Source organism: Antechinus flavipes, chromosome 1 (assembly GCF_016432865.1).
Source record: "Antechinus flavipes isolate AdamAnt ecotype Samford, QLD, Australia chromosome 1, AdamAnt_v2, whole genome shotgun sequence".
NCBI classification, from domain to species: Eukaryota; Metazoa; Chordata; class Mammalia; order Dasyuromorphia; family Dasyuridae; genus Antechinus; species Antechinus flavipes.
The window spans coordinates 80,846,817-80,864,592 of NC_067398.1; the positions used below are offsets into that span (position 1 = coordinate 80,846,817).

General features: G+C 39.0%; 1 protein-coding gene across 5 annotated transcripts in view; it reads left to right on the forward strand.

The window, feature by feature from the left end:
* The first annotated feature begins 15,923 nt into the window (after positions 1-15,923).
* Positions 15,924-17,776, forward strand: part of POC1A (POC1 centriolar protein A) — a 215,516-nt gene continuing 213,663 nt past the window's right edge. The window contains exon 1 of one of the 5 annotated variants that reach the window (XM_051985340.1): positions 15,924-16,279. In XM_051985340.1, the coding sequence (XP_051841300.1) occupies positions 16,232-16,279 (48 nt within the window). In that variant the 5' untranslated portion in view covers positions 15,924-16,231. Of the gene's footprint in view, positions 16,280-16,329; positions 16,458-17,776 lie in introns of those variants that run through there. The other 4 variants (XR_007951902.1, XM_051985357.1, XM_051985347.1 and 1 more) reach the window with 4 other exon arrangements.

Below are 17,776 nucleotides of genomic sequence, written 5' to 3' on the forward strand. Positions count from 1 at the left end.
GAGTTCCAAATTTTCTCCCTTCCCTCTTCTTTCCCTAAGATGGCAAGCAATTGGATATAGATTATATATACATATATACACATATGTAATTATGAAATTTTTTCTCTCTTTTAAGAAATCTTTTTATCCTCTCTTGGGAGTGAGTAAGGAGGAGTATATTTGGGAATGATGTGATTTAAAACAAAAGACATCAATAAAATTAAAAGATAAAGGATAAAGAAGTTAGACTCGATCTCTAAAGTACCCTTCTAATTGACATTCTTTTTTTAAAAAATTAATTTAATATTTGATAATTCTTTATTCAACTCAAAATCTCATAATATAGGCTTTTGAGAAGGGAGGAAAATACCTGTTTGTTCAGCTCAGCCAAAATCCATTCTTTTGTAACCTTGTGATAAGAAGGTTTTTTTTGCCCCTGTAACAAGACAAAGCTTTCTTTTGATTATGTTTCTTTCCCTCTGTACTTGTCTTCCACCAGTAACTGTCCCCAGCAATTCTACTTCTGGAAAGGTTGAGAGAATATGACCATGACAACCAGCCAGGCATCCTACTTGGCTGGGCTGAGCTCTTTTCTGAGGTAGAAAAAGAGATGGACTAAACCTTGTATGGCCTTGTCTACCCCAAAAACCTGGGAGAAAGGACTTCATAGATTATAGAGGGTGTCCCTCTTTGGAAAAGGTTGATGTCATAAAACATAGAATAAGGTTATAATCAGGGTCACTCATTGGGGTCTTTTTTGGGCAGGGAGTTTGGTTTCTTTAAAAGTAAACTATGAAAGGTCTTAAACTACAGGTAAAGGGTCCTATTGACAGTAGGAAGACAAAGTTTTTTAAAAATATTTTTTCTTTGTATTTTTCCCTCAAGATATTTTTATTTCATTACTATTTCTCAATTACATGTAAAAATTTTGAATTCTGAATTCTCTCCTTTCCACTCTCCCATTTCCTTTCCTTGAGAAGACAAACTTTATATATATATGTGAAATCATGCAAAATATAGTCATATTAGCCATGTTTTGAAGGAAAATAGAGCAAAAAGAAAAAAAAACAAGGAAAAATGCTTAAATCTGTATTCAGACTATTCAGCTCTTTCTCTAATGATGGATAGATAACATTTTTCATCTTAAATCCTTCAGAATTATCTTAGATTATTGTATTGATCAGAACAACCAGTCATTCACAGTTGATTATTGTACAATATTGCTATTATTGTATACAATGTTCTCCTAGTTCTGTCCACTTCACTTTGTATCAGTTCATATCTCTTCCCAAGTTTTTCTGAAACTATCCTGCTTGTCATTTCTTACAGCACAATAATATTGCATCACAATCACATACCACAATTTGTTCAGCCATTTCCCAATTGATGAGCAATCCCTCAATTTCCAGTTCATCGCTACCACAAAAGAACAGCTATAAATGTTTTTGTACAAATTTTTCCTTTTCCTTTAATCACTTTGGAATATGGACCTGGTGGTGGTATTGCTGGATCAAAGGGTATACAGAATTTATAGCCCTTTTGGGTATAGTTTCAAATTGTTCACCAGACTGTTTAGATCAGTTCACAACTTGAGCATTAGTCTGTATTAATGTCCCAATTTTTCATATTCTCTCAATCATTTGTCATTTTCCTTTTCTGTTATAGTAGCCAATGTGATAGGTGTGAGGTGGTATCCAAAGATAGTTTTTATTTGCATTTCTGTAATCAATAGTGATTTAGAGCATTTTCCTTTCATATGACTATAAATAGCTTTGATTTCTTCTTTTGGAATTTGCTTGTTCATGTACTTTGAACATTTATCAGTTGGGGAATGACTCATATTCTTATAAATTTGATTCATTTTTCTATATATTTGAGAAATGAGTTTGTCTGAAGAACTTATTGTAAATACCCCCCACCCCTCCCCCCAGTTTTCTACTTTCCTTCTAATCTTGGCTGTACTGGTTTTGTTTATGCAAGCCCTTTTTAATTTAATGTATCTGTTTTACATCCTGTAATACTCCTATCTCTTGTTTGTTCACAAATTCTTCTCTTGTCATAGATCTGACAGATAAAATATTACATACTCCCCTAATTTGCTTATATCATCTTTTATGTCTAAATATCTTGGTACACAGTGCAAAATGTTAGTCTATACCTAGTTTCTATCAAATGGCTTTCTAGTTTTTCCAACAATTTTTGTCAAATAATGAGTTCTTGACCCAGAAGCCCGAATTTTTGGGTTTATCCAACATTAAATTACTATAGTTATTTACTACTGTGTATTAGGTACCCATTCTATTTCACTAATCCACCAATCTGTTTCTTTGTGTTGATGATTGTTGATGATTACTGTTTTGTAATATAGTTTGAGATCCAGTACTGCTAGGCCACCTTTCTTCACAATTTTTTTTTTCATCTAGTCTCTTGATATCTTTGACCTGTCCTTCTTCCAGATGAACTTTAGTAATTTTTTTGGTAGTCTGATTAGTATGGCATTTTATAAGTAAATTGATTTTTTTAAAATAAGTTTTTATTGATAGAACCCATGCCAGGGTAATTTTTTTTTATAGCATTATCCCTTGCACTCACTTCTGTTCTGATTTTCCCCTCCCTCCCTCCACCCCCTCCCCCAGATGGCAAGCAGTCCTTTACATGTTGAATAGGTTACAGTATATCCTAGATACAATATATGTGTGCAGAACCGAACAGTTTTCTTGTTGCACAGGGAGAATTGGCACAGGGAAAAGGTATAAATAATCCAGGAAGAAAAACAAAAATGCAAGCAGTTAAGTAAATTGATTTTTAGTAGAATTGTCATTTTTATTATGTTGGCTCAGCCTACCTATGAACAATTAATATTTCTCCATTTGTTTAGATCTGACTTTATTTGTGTGAAAAATATTTTGTAATTGTGTTACAATAGAACTGCCACTTGTCTCTGGGCCAGAAGTTTTGAGGTCAGTGGCTTAGTCCAAATCAGGGCAGGACTCCAGGTTCCCTGAGATTTTGAGGACATTTTAAACCACATTCATTGCCCAATATACGTCTTGGCACCCAGATCCCCACTTTGTTTGGAATAGTCACAGCATGAAAAGTCTTGTTTTTTGGTCTTTTTCCTGGTCATCCCACATCACTCTAGATTCTTAGGACTGTCCCCTAGTCCTGCCAATTCTGCTCAAGGCCTATGTGCCCACTCTTTCTTCTCCCAAAGCTTACTCTTAGCTATCTGTTAGAAAGTATCTGATGGCCACCTTCTCAACGAAGCCTTCTCTACTCTGAGTGTCCAAATTCCCTAGAAATCTCTTCTCTCTGAATTCCTGTAGAATTATTGTGGGTATCCCAGTTTGGAAATCTGTTTTCTATAGTTGTGTATGTGTACACATATGTGTGTGTTGGTGCCCTCATGGGGTATTTTCCATTCTTAGGGGCTCATTTTGAGTATTTATTTTAAATTTAACAAACAAGAATTAAAAACCTGACTTTTTTTCACTTAATAGTATTTTCCCCAATTACATATAAAAAGTTTCCAACATTCATTTTTGTAAGATTTTGAATTTCAAATCGTTCTCCTTCCTTTCTTTTCCCCCTCTCCAAGACAGCAGTCTAAAATAGGTTAAACATGTACAATCATGTTAAACAGATTTCCACATTAGTCATGTTGTGAAAGGAGAATCAGAACAAAAGGGAAAAGCCATGAGAAAGAAAATACATTAAAAAATGAAAATAGCATGCTTCAACTTACATTCAGACTCTATTGTTCTTTTTCTGAATGACATTTTCCATCACAAGTCTTTAAACACTTGACTGTTGATGTTAGTTTGTGTAAAACTGTGTATATTAACTTGAATTTAAAAAGTAACAAAAACATTCTCCTTGTTTCATGTCCCCTTCTTTGCCTTTTTAAAAAATGTGTTTCCCTAATCATGTTAGTGTTGTTATATTAAGTCCCTAGTATGAGCAGGTCAATGTCCTGTATCCTAAGGATACAAAGCAAAAACAAAGACAAACCACAAACAGTCCCTGCCCTCAGCGTGTTTACATTTTAAAGGAAGGAACACACAAGACACATATGTCAATACAAAAATAACGTAATTTTGTTTGGAGAGAGACATTCACAATTGGAGGAGGGGCAGGAAAGGTTTCTTGTAAAAAATAACATGAGCTAGGACTTGAAGAAAGATCTGGGTTGTAAAAGTGAAAGTAAAAGTTGCAGAAGTGAGGCAGGGGTGAAATGAGGGACAGCATAGGCAAAGGCACAGAGGTAGAAGATAAAATCTTATTTATGAAGAGCATAATGTCTAAGAGAAAGATGTGATTGACACAATGTGCTAATAAATGTGTTGAGTGAAAAATTAGCATATCAATTGCAAAGTGAAGAAAATGGAAAAAAAATATTGACACTGTCATGGAGTTCACATAATAGTGGTGGGAGGAATAAGACACTAAAATATCTAGTTATGTGTGCTATGAGAGCTGTAAAATAACATTAAGTGAAGTCTATGGGGGAAGCTGTCACTCTTTGGGGGCTGCTGAATGGAATCAGAGAAGGCTTCCTGGAGGAGATGATATTTGCATTGAGCTTTAAAGGATAGGTAGGAATCCATCAGATAAAGATGGGGAGAGAATGTATTCCAGCTCTAAGGAAGAGCATTGGGAAAAAGCATGAAGTTAAGAAGAACAGAGAATATCAGGGAAATGGGGAAACTCTAGTTTGACTGGAGTACATGGATTTCAATGCTATGAAATGAGGCTCAAAGAGTAAGGGGGTGGAGAGTTAGACTGGGGATGGTCTTGAAAGGAATTTCAGTTTTACTTGGTAGGCAATAGGGAGCCATGGAAGGGTCTTGAGCAAAGAAGTATGCCTCACAGGAAGATTATTCTAACAAGATGATGGACTGATTCAAAAGGAATAAGAGAAAGTGCAAATGGGCGAGAGGATTAGGATGGTCCAGACTTATAATAATAAGTATTTCTAGAGAAGGGGACAGATGTGGGACAGAACTTGGTAACTAATTGGATTTAACAGTGGGAGAAGGACAAGTCAGAGATATTGGATATGAAAAACAATAATGTGATGTCAGAGACAGAAGTAGGGAAGTCTGAATTAGGGCACTAATATAATGAGCTTGGGTTGGTGGGACATCATGACAAAGTACTAGATTGTGAAAGCAGTTGGTAGTATAGATTAGGGGGCTCAGAAGAGTGCCCAGGACTGAGCAGGTAGATCTAGGAGTCATCGACATCCGGATGGTTGTTGAAGCTAGAGAATGAGAGAAGAGTGATGAGGGGAGCCACGCTGAGAGACTCGAAGGAGGCAGAGGACCAACCCCTAGGGAGGAATCCTAGGAAGAGAAAGAGGAGCTTTCAGTGGTCTCTAAAGTAGGGGAGGCCATTCATCCTTTCCAGGTTCGGACATAAATCCAAGGTGTGTTTGACCAATCAGCTGGAAGCTGGGAAGGTGATTTCATCACATTTTCATCACCACAGCCAGGTGTGGGACTGGTCTCTGACACAACCCTACCTACTCTTTACTCATTGTCTCCACCCCCAATTCCCCAATTCTGCTCCTTCCTGCCAACATAAAGTCTCAGCCTCTCCCACTTCTGCAGTGGGCATCAGCTTTTCATCCCAATGCAAATCTAGCTATGACCCTGACATCCAGGACTGTAGCTGCATAGGTGCTCTGGAGAAAACCCCCTCTCCCCCCACTGTTTCATGGCTGTGGTTGGGGCAGGTCCCTCAGAGAGTGAGAACACCACCCCCATTTTCACTGTGCTGGGATAGAGTGGGTTGTACTGGATAAGTAGGTATGAATGGGTGACAAGAGGCTTGGTGGATCTCTCATTGCATCATTGCTTGCAAATCTGTCAAGGTCACCACTCTTTTATTCCCACAGGTTCATGGCCTTGGTGTTCCCCTCAGCTCCACACTCTGACTTGTTCCTAAAAAACTAATCCAGTGCCAAGTTGTTTTCTTTCCCCTACATGCCATCTCTTGCTTCTGTCCCTCTTACACCCACACAGTACCTCCCGGCCTAGTTTAGGGCCCATCCCCCCCTCCCAAGTTTGAATGTTCCCAATAACCTCCTTATTGATTTAACTTCCTCAAATATCTCTCCACTCCAATGCACCTTCTACATAGCTACCAAAGTGATTTCCCTCAAGCACAGGTCTGACCTTGTCACTCACCTGCTCAATAAAGTCTGGTGACTTTCTTTTGCCTCTAGGCTCAAATATCATCACCACAGTAATCAGAATAGCTACTCGTGTGTAGTGCTTTTATCTCATTCTTTTACATTTTTGATTTTTTTATAATGAACACAACTATTTATAGAGTTATAGTTTATAATTTATGAATGAATATGCATAACTGGAGTGTCTAAACATTTTTACTGATGACATTCCTTCTTTTGGAGGGAAGAATGAAAGAATGAGTGGTGATGTTGAGAAGTTTGGAGCTATAGAAAAGAAGAATTAAGGGAATTGATATTTGATGATTGAACTAATAGGGGAGCTCATCTGCTGTAGGTATATAAGTTTCAAGTAAGAGGGGGCAAGAAAAGGTTTGGGGGATGAGCTAGGTTGCTGATAATTGTCAAGCAGAAATGAAGATTTGGTTGATGCTGTCTTATAAATTTGTGGTAGATAAAAACAATTCAATTTCCTCTCTTTATCCAGAGATCATCAGTAGATCTGAATAGATGAAAAATTTGATGGTGAAGATTACCCAAAAGGATTAGGGGATTAGAAAAAGTTGAAAGTCATGGGAATTCTGGGGCTATATCCAAGTGAGATATTCAAGTACCATATCTTGAAGGGAAGCATGGAAACAAACAAAACCAGGATGATGGATTGGCAAAATAGGATACCTTTCTCTATCCCCACTCTTTCTTTCTTTAATCTTTGAACTCCTTGAAAATATATGCTTGGCAAAGAGACCTCTGAATCAAGGGGTGGGGACATTTTAGTCCCTTTTTAGAGATAATTATTTCAAATTGCTTTCTAAAACAATTGGGCCATTTTGTAGCTCTTCCAACAGGGTATGAGGTTTTTAAAAATGATTTATTAATTTCTGACATTTACTTTCATAAGATTTTGATTTCCCTTTTTTTCTCCTTTCATCTCCCTACCCTTCCCCAACTTGGCAATCAATCTGCTACAGGTTAGACATGTACATTCATATGAAACACATTTTCACATTAGTCATGTTGAGAAAGAAGAATAAGAACAAAAAGTGAAAATAGTATACTTTAATCTGTGTTTAGACTCCATAATTCTTTCTCTGGGTGTGGCTAGCATTTTCTATCATGAATTTTAGAATGTTTTTAGATCATTGAATTGCTGAGAACAAAGTCCATTAAAGTTGATCATCTATACAATGTTGTTGTTACTGTGTACAATGTTCTTCTGGTTCTGCTTTTTCAGCGTCAGTTCATATAAGACTTTCCAGGTTTTCCTGAAAATCTTATAGAACAATAGTGTTCCATTACATTCATATACCACAATTTGTTCTGCCATTCTCCAATTGATTGGCATCTCTTCTTTTTCCAATTCTTTATCACATTTCTTTGACAAAGAGACCTGAGTTTCAATTGATAAATGATGGACAGAAGCAGCTACACCCAAAGAAAGAACACTGGGAAACGAATGTGAACTATTTGCATTTTTGTTTTTCTTCTCAGGTTATCTTTATCTTCTGAATCCAATTCTCCTTGTGCAACAAGAGAACTGTACAGTTCTGCAAACATCTATTGTATCTAGGATATACTGCAACATATCTAACGTATATAGGACTGTTTGCCCTCTAATGGAGAGGGTGGAGGGAGGGAGGGGAAAAATCGGAACAGAAGCGAGTGCAAGGGATAATGTTGTAAAAAAAAATTACCCTGGCATGGATTCTGTCAATAAAAAGTTATTATTAAATAAAATTTAAAAAATTCTTTATCACAACAAAAAAATTTGCTATAAACATTTTGGCACATGTGAGTCCTTTTCCATTTTTTTTTTTTAATCTCTTTAGGATTTAGACCTAGTAGAGCTATTGCTGGATTAAAGTATACGAAGAGTTTGATAGCCTTTTGAGCATAGTTCTAGATTACTCCCCAGAATGGCTGAATCAGTTCACAACTCACCAACAATGCATTAGTTTTCCAATTTTTGCACATCCTTTCCAACATTTATCATTTTTCTTTTCTGTCATACTAGCCCATCTGACTGGTATGAGGTAGTACTTTAGAATCAAAAGGATATTACTATGCCTGAATTTTCATAGATCTTCTAATATTGAGAATTCCCATCTTTTTTCATCTTTATCAATTTATTAGATGTGAAGTAAAATTCAAAATTATTTTGGTTTGCATTCTCTTATTATTAATGATTTGGAGCAATTCAGTTTTGAGAATAGGGATAGATCAGAGAGAAGGAGAAACAGGGATGCTTTGGATTCTCTTGTTCTGAGACCAAACTGAGACCAAGCTGAATTCAAGCTGGGGGAAACATATGGAAGTAACCATGGGGGGCAGAAATGAATGACTTATCTTTTTTTTTTTTAAGTCAAGAAACCCTTTAATATTATTCTATGCTAAAATAGAAATCAGAAAAAGCATACAAAGGGGAAATGTATATGAAATGATAGTGAGGGACTTTTCCCATTGGGTAGGAGGTAACAAAGATCAACTTAAAATGCTTCCTTATATTTTATACCATAGTTATTTTCAGATAATCCTCACCCTTATCCCCACAATAAATTTCTCTTACAGCAAGGAAAAATAAGTCGACCAAAATTGGCAAAGCAACTGAATCTGATGAAAAATGCATCACGCTGTATACATAAACCCCTTTTTCAATTCTGAGTAAGGAAGAACATTTCATCTTTTTTTTTTTTTTCCCTTTTAGCATTAAGATTTATCATTGCAATTACTGAGTTTAATTGCTTTTCAGAGTTGTTTGTTTACATGATTATAAGTTATTGACCTCTTATGATCTCTTCCTTGCTCTTTGAGCTCTTTTTCCCCCCATAGGAACTATCCTATCCCTGATTTTGCCCCCTTCTTGTCCTTTCCATGTCTAGGTGTCCATTCCTTATCTTCTTTCAGGGCTTAAATTGATGACCATCTTTTCCAGGAAGCTTTCCCTATTATCTCAGAAAGTGAGCTTCTTCTCTGTCACTGGGATTCCCCTATTACTTGTGTATCTCATTAATTATATGTGTTTTTGTGTGCCTCATCTCTCTCCACCACACTGAACATGGTGGGAGTGGCGAACAATCTTATTCATGTTTTATACACTGCATTATAATGAACAAGAGCTGCCCTCTGTTGGCTACATTGAAAAATTACTAGTCTCTGTTTTGAATCCAAACTCTATGTATTCTGAACTTTAGAAATGCAGAATGCTAAAACATCAAAGCTGGGGGAGACTTTGAAGGTCATGAAATGTCTATGATTTTTGAGTTGCAAAAGTCATTGGAAATCCCAAGCCCAATCTCTCTCATTTTATAGATGAGAAAACCAAGGCCCCAAAAAGTCATATAGGCTTGAACTGGAATGGAGCCACACCATGGCTGGGCGTTCTTCCCCAACTCAAGTCCTTGATGATGCTCCTAACTGTATCTTAACTGTCTTTTCTCTGCCTTTCTCCCTTGACCATGCTCTCCTATGTAACATCAATCTCACCATTTCTACTGGGTCCTTCCCTCATGCTTAGGCCTCTTCTAGGCATAAAAACAAAACAAACAAAAACAAGCCCCAAGGAAACCAATGAACTTTGCATTCTCAACTACTCCTCCTATATCTCTCCCCTTTTTACTGATGAACTCCAAGATGTTGTTATCTACACTTTACTATTCTATCTCTGTTTTTTCACTATTTACTTCCTCCTTGATCTGGTTGGTCTTCATTGATTTAGAAAGAAGATTCTCTTCATGGTCACTAATAACCCCAATTATCACCAAACCCAATGGGCTTTTTTTTCTGTCATTCTCTTTGCATTGTTACCCATAACATTGGTGACAACATAGGTGTGAGAATCCTCTTCTGGTCCGTGCAGATTCAATGTGAAAGAATTCACGAACCCGAAAACTTTTGACTGGCAAAAGGGAGTTTATTGTTGGCACTGCAGAAGCCTGCTTAGCTAGAAAGACTGACTTCCTCAGTCTCTCAGTCTCAGTCTCAGTTCTCTCTGAGAAGAGAATGTCTTCACAGTGGGCAGGAGGCCTGGCAGGCAGCTATGTCAAGGAGAGGTTCCTTGACAAGGCATAGTCCTGCTTCGGGCCTCTGCAAAGAAATGAGTTTAAATTGCTCTTTAATAGGAAATCTGAGACTGAAGTTTCAACCGAATGAAATTTCTTCAATGTTGTCACTGCCCCCAGGCCTAGATACTTGGAGTTTCAAGCCTCAGTTTCAGACCCAGATCTCCCAATTGAATGAAAATCACTTTGGAGGCTTTCTGAATGGGGGGGAGAGGGGGAGGTGATTTGTCTTAGAAAAGCCCAGTTGAATGACCTCACTTGTCTGGGGAGATAAGCTTTCCCAGGAGTACCTGAAACTCCAAGTCCCTTGTTTACAGATCAAAGGGGACACAGTTTCATCCCCCCTCAATATTTATGTTTTTTTTTAATGTATAAACGTGCACATGATTCCCATTAACAATAAAGGAATAGGATTCTGATTACCAGTAATATATGATTCCTCCCTGCATCTGAGTGTCTAATAATAGCTAGTGTAGAAACTTCAGTTTTTTCTATTATTGCTCTTATTGTTTCAGGGTCCCTCCTAGGTGCTGGGCCTTTAATGCATCTGACTTTGTGAATTTGAGAGGGCTAGGGGTTATGACAGAATAATTAGAAACAAAGGGATATTTTTCTAAATTAGATAAAATGCCATCAGCAGGACTATAATGGGCATAGAGTTTGCTCAGATTTTCCATTCCTGGTGACTTATACAGAGCATGTGCAGAAATTTCCTTCTTGGCTCCAGGCCATCACATGGAACTTTGAGAGCTTTATTCCAGTCAAGCATGACTTGGGAGCTGGCAGTAGGGGAAAATGAAGTTCTTTGACTGCTGTTATAACTCAGAATATATGAAAAAAGAAAGTGACTTGCCCCTCCTTCTTTTGTCTCCCCAAAAGGACTCAAACATGCTCTCTACATGTGTGTCACTATTTTAAAATGCTATTTTTGAGTTCTTTCCATGGATGCTGCATTTGTGAGAGAGAACATTCCAAGTTTTGGAGGAATGTTTTATATCATCTATTTTTATTATACCACTTGAATATATTATATTTATATAACATATATTTATAAAATAATTAAACATTTTTACATTTTTAATTTTTAAAAAGCTAATTGAGTCAGCTGGATGAATTGTTGGGGTTAAAAAACCACAGTGTTAGAAATTCAGCATTTTAGGATTACTCCCAGGACCTTAAGAGAACAATAGTCACTTTCTGGGGATCCCAAATTATTTGAAGGCAAATCAAGGGAGTAGCCAGACCAAAGAGGGTGTTAACCAGAAGATTAATTTACATTTTGGCCTCGAATGACAGAAGGCATGGACTGGAAGTTTTTTGGACTTTATGAAGCCCAGAGTGAAATTTGAAATGTTTATCTGGCTTTCTGATGTTTATTAGTCAAACCCAGCAGATTGTAATAATAACAATAAATCAAATTTTGTTATGACTTGTCAGTGCTTGTTGTGAGGTTTTGTCTTTTCACCATTTTTAAAAAAATGTAGATGATAAATACATATTTCCTGCCTGATTTATATTGTACATTGAGAATATCTTTTCTCTTTGGGGAGATCTTAGTATGTAAAAAGCACTCGGTTAACCTTAGAAACCACAGAAAAAGGAAAAGGGTAGGGAGAAAGATTTGAAACAACAATAACAAAACCAAATCATTACATTTAAATCTAATGAAATATTACTGTGATATAAGAAGAAATATGAGGAAGTCCAAGATATATTGGAAAATTGATATAAACTGATGTGGAATGAAACAAATGGAACCAAAAGAACAATAAACAAAATTATTACAAAGTCAATGAATCAATAAATATTTTTTAAGAGGCCACTTTGTGTCAGGTACTGTGCTTGAGAATACAAAAGAGAGAGCACTTGTCCCGAAAGAACTTAAAATCTAATGGGGAAGACAACATACACAAGAAAGGTGGAAGCTGCAGAGAATGGGTAAGACATTTGGTATTCTCACAGAGCTCCCTCCTTAGTTCATGTCTCCAGCCCCAAAGGGACAGAGAGTAGGGATGGGGTAGGGGCCCAAGAATGATGAAGTTTTCCCTAATAATGAGTTTTTGAGAGGCCCTGAAATAGTGTAGCCCAGTGAGAAATGAGATACTCTGTGATGAGTGACTTTCTCCAATGGAAGTTTAATCATTCATCAGATACTCCTTAAATATCTACTATGTTCCAGGGACTATGCTAAGTGCCAGAGATAGGAGCTCATAAGCTAATGGAGGAGGCGACATGCAACAACTATATGCAAAGGAGATAAATACAGGATGTTTTGGAGAGAATCTGAAAGGGGAGGTCCTGAGATCAAGGAGCACTGGGAAAGGTTTCCAGTAGAAGGCAGGACTTTGGGAAATTGAATTATCAGGAACTGAAAAACTCATGAAGACTAAGGAGAACAGACTATGTAACATACTCTTCTCCTGGCAGGGACCTGGGGAGCTTTCTCCTAGTACAACATGTTCTATTATATGGCCAGATTTGTTCATTGTTTTTGCTTAATCTTTTTCTTTGTCACAAAAACAGATTCAATAGTGTTGGGGGGTGGGAAGGTATTTTTTCCCCAGGAATGATGGTGATATTGATGGGGTTCTAGTGGCAAGCAGAGAGTTGTGGAAATCCCCTTTTGTTCAGAGGCAACCAAATCCTTTGTGAAAGAATTCACGAACTCAAAAGAGTTTTAGGTGGCAAAAATGGAAGTTTATTGTTGGATGAGAAGTCAGCTTTGCTAGAAGACTGAATTTATAGTGGCAATGGGATTCCTGGGTGGTGTCTCAAACTTCCCAAAAGAATTCACAATCCTGAATGAATACAGGTAAGGTATATGGCAAAAATGGGTTTATTACACTGAGAAAACAACTTTCTCATCAGGAAAAATCCTGTTGGGACTTTTTTGCTAAGGTTTGGACACATAACTTTTGATTATATTGGTTTTTTTTGGCCTAGAGCTGGGGACCAATCTCCAGATGAATTTGAAGACTAATTTTCAACTCAATAGAGGGTAGTAATTATGCCCCAGGCCAAGATCTCCAATTGAATTGAATAAGATTACTATCTGGGAGTTCCCCCTATGAACAGGAGGGTGAAGCCCCTCTCAGAGGGATGAGATTTCTTTTTTTCTTTTGCTGAGGCAATTGGGGTTAAGTGACTTATCTAGGATCACACAGCTAGGAAGTGTTAAGTGTCTGAGGTCCCATTTGAACTCAGGTTTTCCTGACTTCAAGACTGGTGCTCTAACCACTTCACCACCTAGCTGCTCCAAGTTTGAGATTTCTAACCCAGGACCATCCTTCCCCCAAATTTCACAGTTTACATTTAAGGGAGTTCCATTAAAAAAAACAAAACAAAAACACATCTACTTCTGCTTCATTGACAAGAAAGCCTTTGACTATGTGGATCAAAACAATATGTGACAAGTCCTCAAAGAGATGGGAGTACCAATCAGATTACTTTTCTCTTGATATATCTTCTGTATGCTGGCCAAGAAGCAAAAGTTAGAATCAAACATGGAACAGCTGATTTGTTTGTTTGGAAAAGGGATACAACAAGGTTGTATGTCCTCATCTTATTTAACTCAAACATAGAGTATTTCATGAGAAAATGCCAGGTTGGATGAATCAAAAGCTGGACTTAAGACTGCTAGAAGAAATATCAACAATTTCAAGAGATGTTGACAGATGATACTACTCTTGATGGCAGAAAGTAAAGAGGAATTAAGAAGCCTCTTTGATGTAATATGATTCTGTGATTGCCTGATTTTTAGGGGGGGTACTTCTATTCTGGCTATAAGTCTATGATTCTGGATCTTCTGGCTTTGGAGTCTGCCTTCAGGAAACTCCCAGACTCAATCTGTCTGATTCTGATTGCTCCTTATGGCCTCAGGATAGTCCCACAGATCAAACTCCTGAGATAAATAGACTACTACTCAATTCATTGCTGACTGATAATCTGGTCAGTAATAATCTGAACCAAATTTCAGAGACCACTCTTTCCTATTTATGAGTCTATGAACCCAGAAGTTTGAGTCCCCCATTCCAACCTTAACATCTTGATCAGGCTGAAAGTGAAGAGGGTAAACATTGGCTTGAAGCTTAACATTAAAACAAATTAACAACTTACATTAAATTCTTAGTAACTTGTATCATCACTCTCTGACAAATAGAGGGAGAAGAAATGGAAGTAGGGTTAGATTTACATCCTCAAAGATCACTACAGAGACTTCAGCCCCAAAATTAAGACATTTGCTCCTTGGAAGGAACTCTATGGCAAATGTGGGTAGGATGCTAAAAAGCAGAAATATCACTTTGCTTACAAAGATCCATATAGCCAAAACCATATCTTTCCCGGTAGCAATGCATGACTGTTTAAGTGGATTGTGGTCCCTTTAATAAACTGTATTTCCTATTGATTTGTGATTCCTTTCAGGTTGATCTGTGATTCCTTTCAGATTCCCAGCCCCTCCTGGCTGAGGTATATCAGTCCAGGAAGCCAGGGCCTTTGATTCACAAATCCTGGTCAAAAACACCCCTTTGAATTCCAATAGGAGATCTGGGCTTGTCCCAGCCCGAATTGGATCCGAGCCAACTTGGGCTCTCCCAGCCCCCACTGATTCTGATCTGTTCCGATTGTCCCAGCCCCCATTTTGATGATCTGCTTGGGTTTTCCAACCCCCACCAAGACAACCAATATTATGAGCTTCCATCAACTAAGGTCTTTGCAGATGGGACCTTGGCAGTTCCCTTTACTGCTAAGATCTTCTGTCCACTGAGAACTGCATTCTCAGTGCATTTTCTCTAGATCTGCCTGTTGGAATAATATTCTTTTCCAGTGCCATCCTCTTTTTTACTCTCACCTATTTCCCTAACCAGACTTTAACCTTACTTCCAATTCCTATAATAAACCTCTTTTTATCAATCTAGGTTTTCGGGTCTGTAAATTCCTTTACAGAGAACCTCTGCACTGCAGAAGGGAGTCCCCAAAACTCCCTTCCCTTGGCTGAATCCCAGGGGGGTGCAGGGGAGCCAAACCTCTCCATTTGGTTCCCTGAACCCTGAACCTGCCTTTAGACCTCATTTAACTCCCCCCACCACCACCAACCCTAATTTCATTTTGGTTCCCTAAATCTAAACCTCATCACTGTGATATTTGAAGTGTAAAGAAAAGCCACAGAATCTTTCTAACTGTAGTCTTGGAGAAGACTTCGGAAAGGCTCATGGACAGCAAGGAGGTCCATCGATTCTGGCTATTCGGCATATAAAGTGAGACTTTGATTACATGATGAGAAGCTGGGACCCACTGGAAAGGACCCTGAAGAGGGGAAAGGTGGGAGACAAAGGGGGGAGGAGGTGGAGGATGAGATGGAGAAGCCGTGCCTTGGAAACAAGGACCACGAGCTTGGACGGACTTCGGGAGACAAAGGTGTCTGGTTGCCGTGACTCTTAGCGTCACAACGAGTCGTGCTGGACTGAGCAACAATAAATATCTACTTTACAAATGTAGAAACTGAGGTCTCAGAGACACCGGTACAGGACACAGAAAAACCCAGCGTCAAACTAGGTCGCTCCAGATTTCCCGGGTGAAGGCAGCTGTTCACTTTCTTCCGGAAATGACGTTGCTCCGGATGTCCTCACTCATCCGCCTCTCTGCTTCCGCTTTCATCGTACTCCCCCCTTCATCCCTACTCCGCCTCTTCAGTGCGGGCTTGGTAGTTGCTAGGAAACCGAGAAGCCCGGCTGGAGAGGGCGGAGCCCTGGAAAGGGCGTCCCCCATTCTTCTCCTGGCTTTGTTTAAATCCTTTGCTAGCCAAGCCGAAAGATAACAAAACACCCATAGCTCCCCCTGCTGCTAGTCGAAGGAACCGCGGCTTGGATAATCTACACTTAACTGAGGCTGCGCGTTCCCCTCTCACGTAGTCCCACTTCCCAGCTTGTCGAAGAAGGGAAGGAGGAAGAAGGGTATTCCTGGAGACTGAGGGGGAGCAGGTAGAAGGAAAAGGAGAACTGGCATGGGAATAGAGGACGAGAAAAAGAGGCGGAGAGAGGGCGGGGCAGAGGTAGGATTCTTGACAACTCCTAGTTTCCGGTCGGCGGAGAAAAAAACCCCATCATGCTCTGCGGGGCAGTGCCTCCCCTTTAAGGCGCGGACGTCGTTGCTATTGGCGGCCGTTGGGGGCGCGGAAACCGAACTGCCGGAACTTCGGGCCGGCCGGCGCCATGGCAGCCCCCTGCGTGGTGAGGGCCCGGGCCGGGTCGGGGTGGCGGAGGGAGGGAGCCGCTCTGGCTGGGCCGGAAGAGGGTGAGACCCGCGGAGCTTACGGTGATTGGGGGCGGCCCTTCTCTCCAGACTGGCCCCTCTCTGAGGGCTGGCAGGGTGCGGACATAGTGCTCTGAATACAGTAGGGGCTTAATGATTGCTTGGGATCGTGACATGAGGAGGAGGCTCTGCGCTTGCTCCTGGGAGTTTGGTGTGGTGGGAAAGGACCCGAAGTGGGGATCAGGAAACTTGGATTCCAGATCTGATGCTTTCTAATGACTTTTTAACAAGTTTATTTGAGGGGTGGGGTGGTCAGCATGTAGATAGTAGACCTCAACTCATCAATGAATTTAGGGTGGAAGTTTGGGTAAATAAAATCTTTGGGTAATGTTCGAATGGCCTGGGTTATTGTAAAGAATGAAGTGTATTTTATTGACCAGCACAATAAACCTTGCTACCATCTCAGCAAAATGTAAAATATGCCCTTTTTGCTTGCTTTAACATAACAATAAGTTCAGTAAGCATTTATTAAGCGCCTACTGGTGCCTCACACTGTGCATATGGGGGAATACAAAAAGAGATTAGAGACAGTTCCTACCCTCAAGGAGTTTACCCATTAATTGGAGCAGGTTGGGAATTGCTGGCAAACTGTTATACACAAAGTAAGCTATGCATAGGATAAACGGAAAGTAGTAATTAACGGATGAAGGGAAGGCACTGGAAGTAAGGTGACTGGGGAAGGCTTCTGCCAGTAGTAGATTTCACGGGAACCACGAACTTTTTGAAGGGAAAGCAATTACTTCTTTATTTTCACGGAAATTTAACATTTTCCTCAGTTATGAAAGGAGCCAAAAAAACAATCTGAGAGGAGATTCATAGTTTTTGCTAGACTGCCAAAGTGTCCATCCAGTTGGTCAGTTAGCATTACTCAAACACTTACTGTACTTAATCATAATGTGCCATGTCCGTGGGCCATATATAGTGCACTGGGAGTACAAAGAACTTAGTGGAGAAATGTATAGTCTACTTTTTTTTGGGTCCAGAACACAAAGATAAAGATTAAAAAATCTTCTTTTATGGAATTGATTGTTCACAAGATTTTGATCTGTTATTTCATTCATCATGCAACTACAAATTTATCTTGCTGATCGTTATTATTTATTATCTTTTTTTTTTTTTTTTTAATCCTTTGGTGAGGTAATTGGGTTAAGTAACTTGCCCAGAGTCACACAGCTAATAAGTGTCTGAGACTGGACTTGAACTCACTCAGGTCCTTCTGACTCCAAGGTTTATTTTC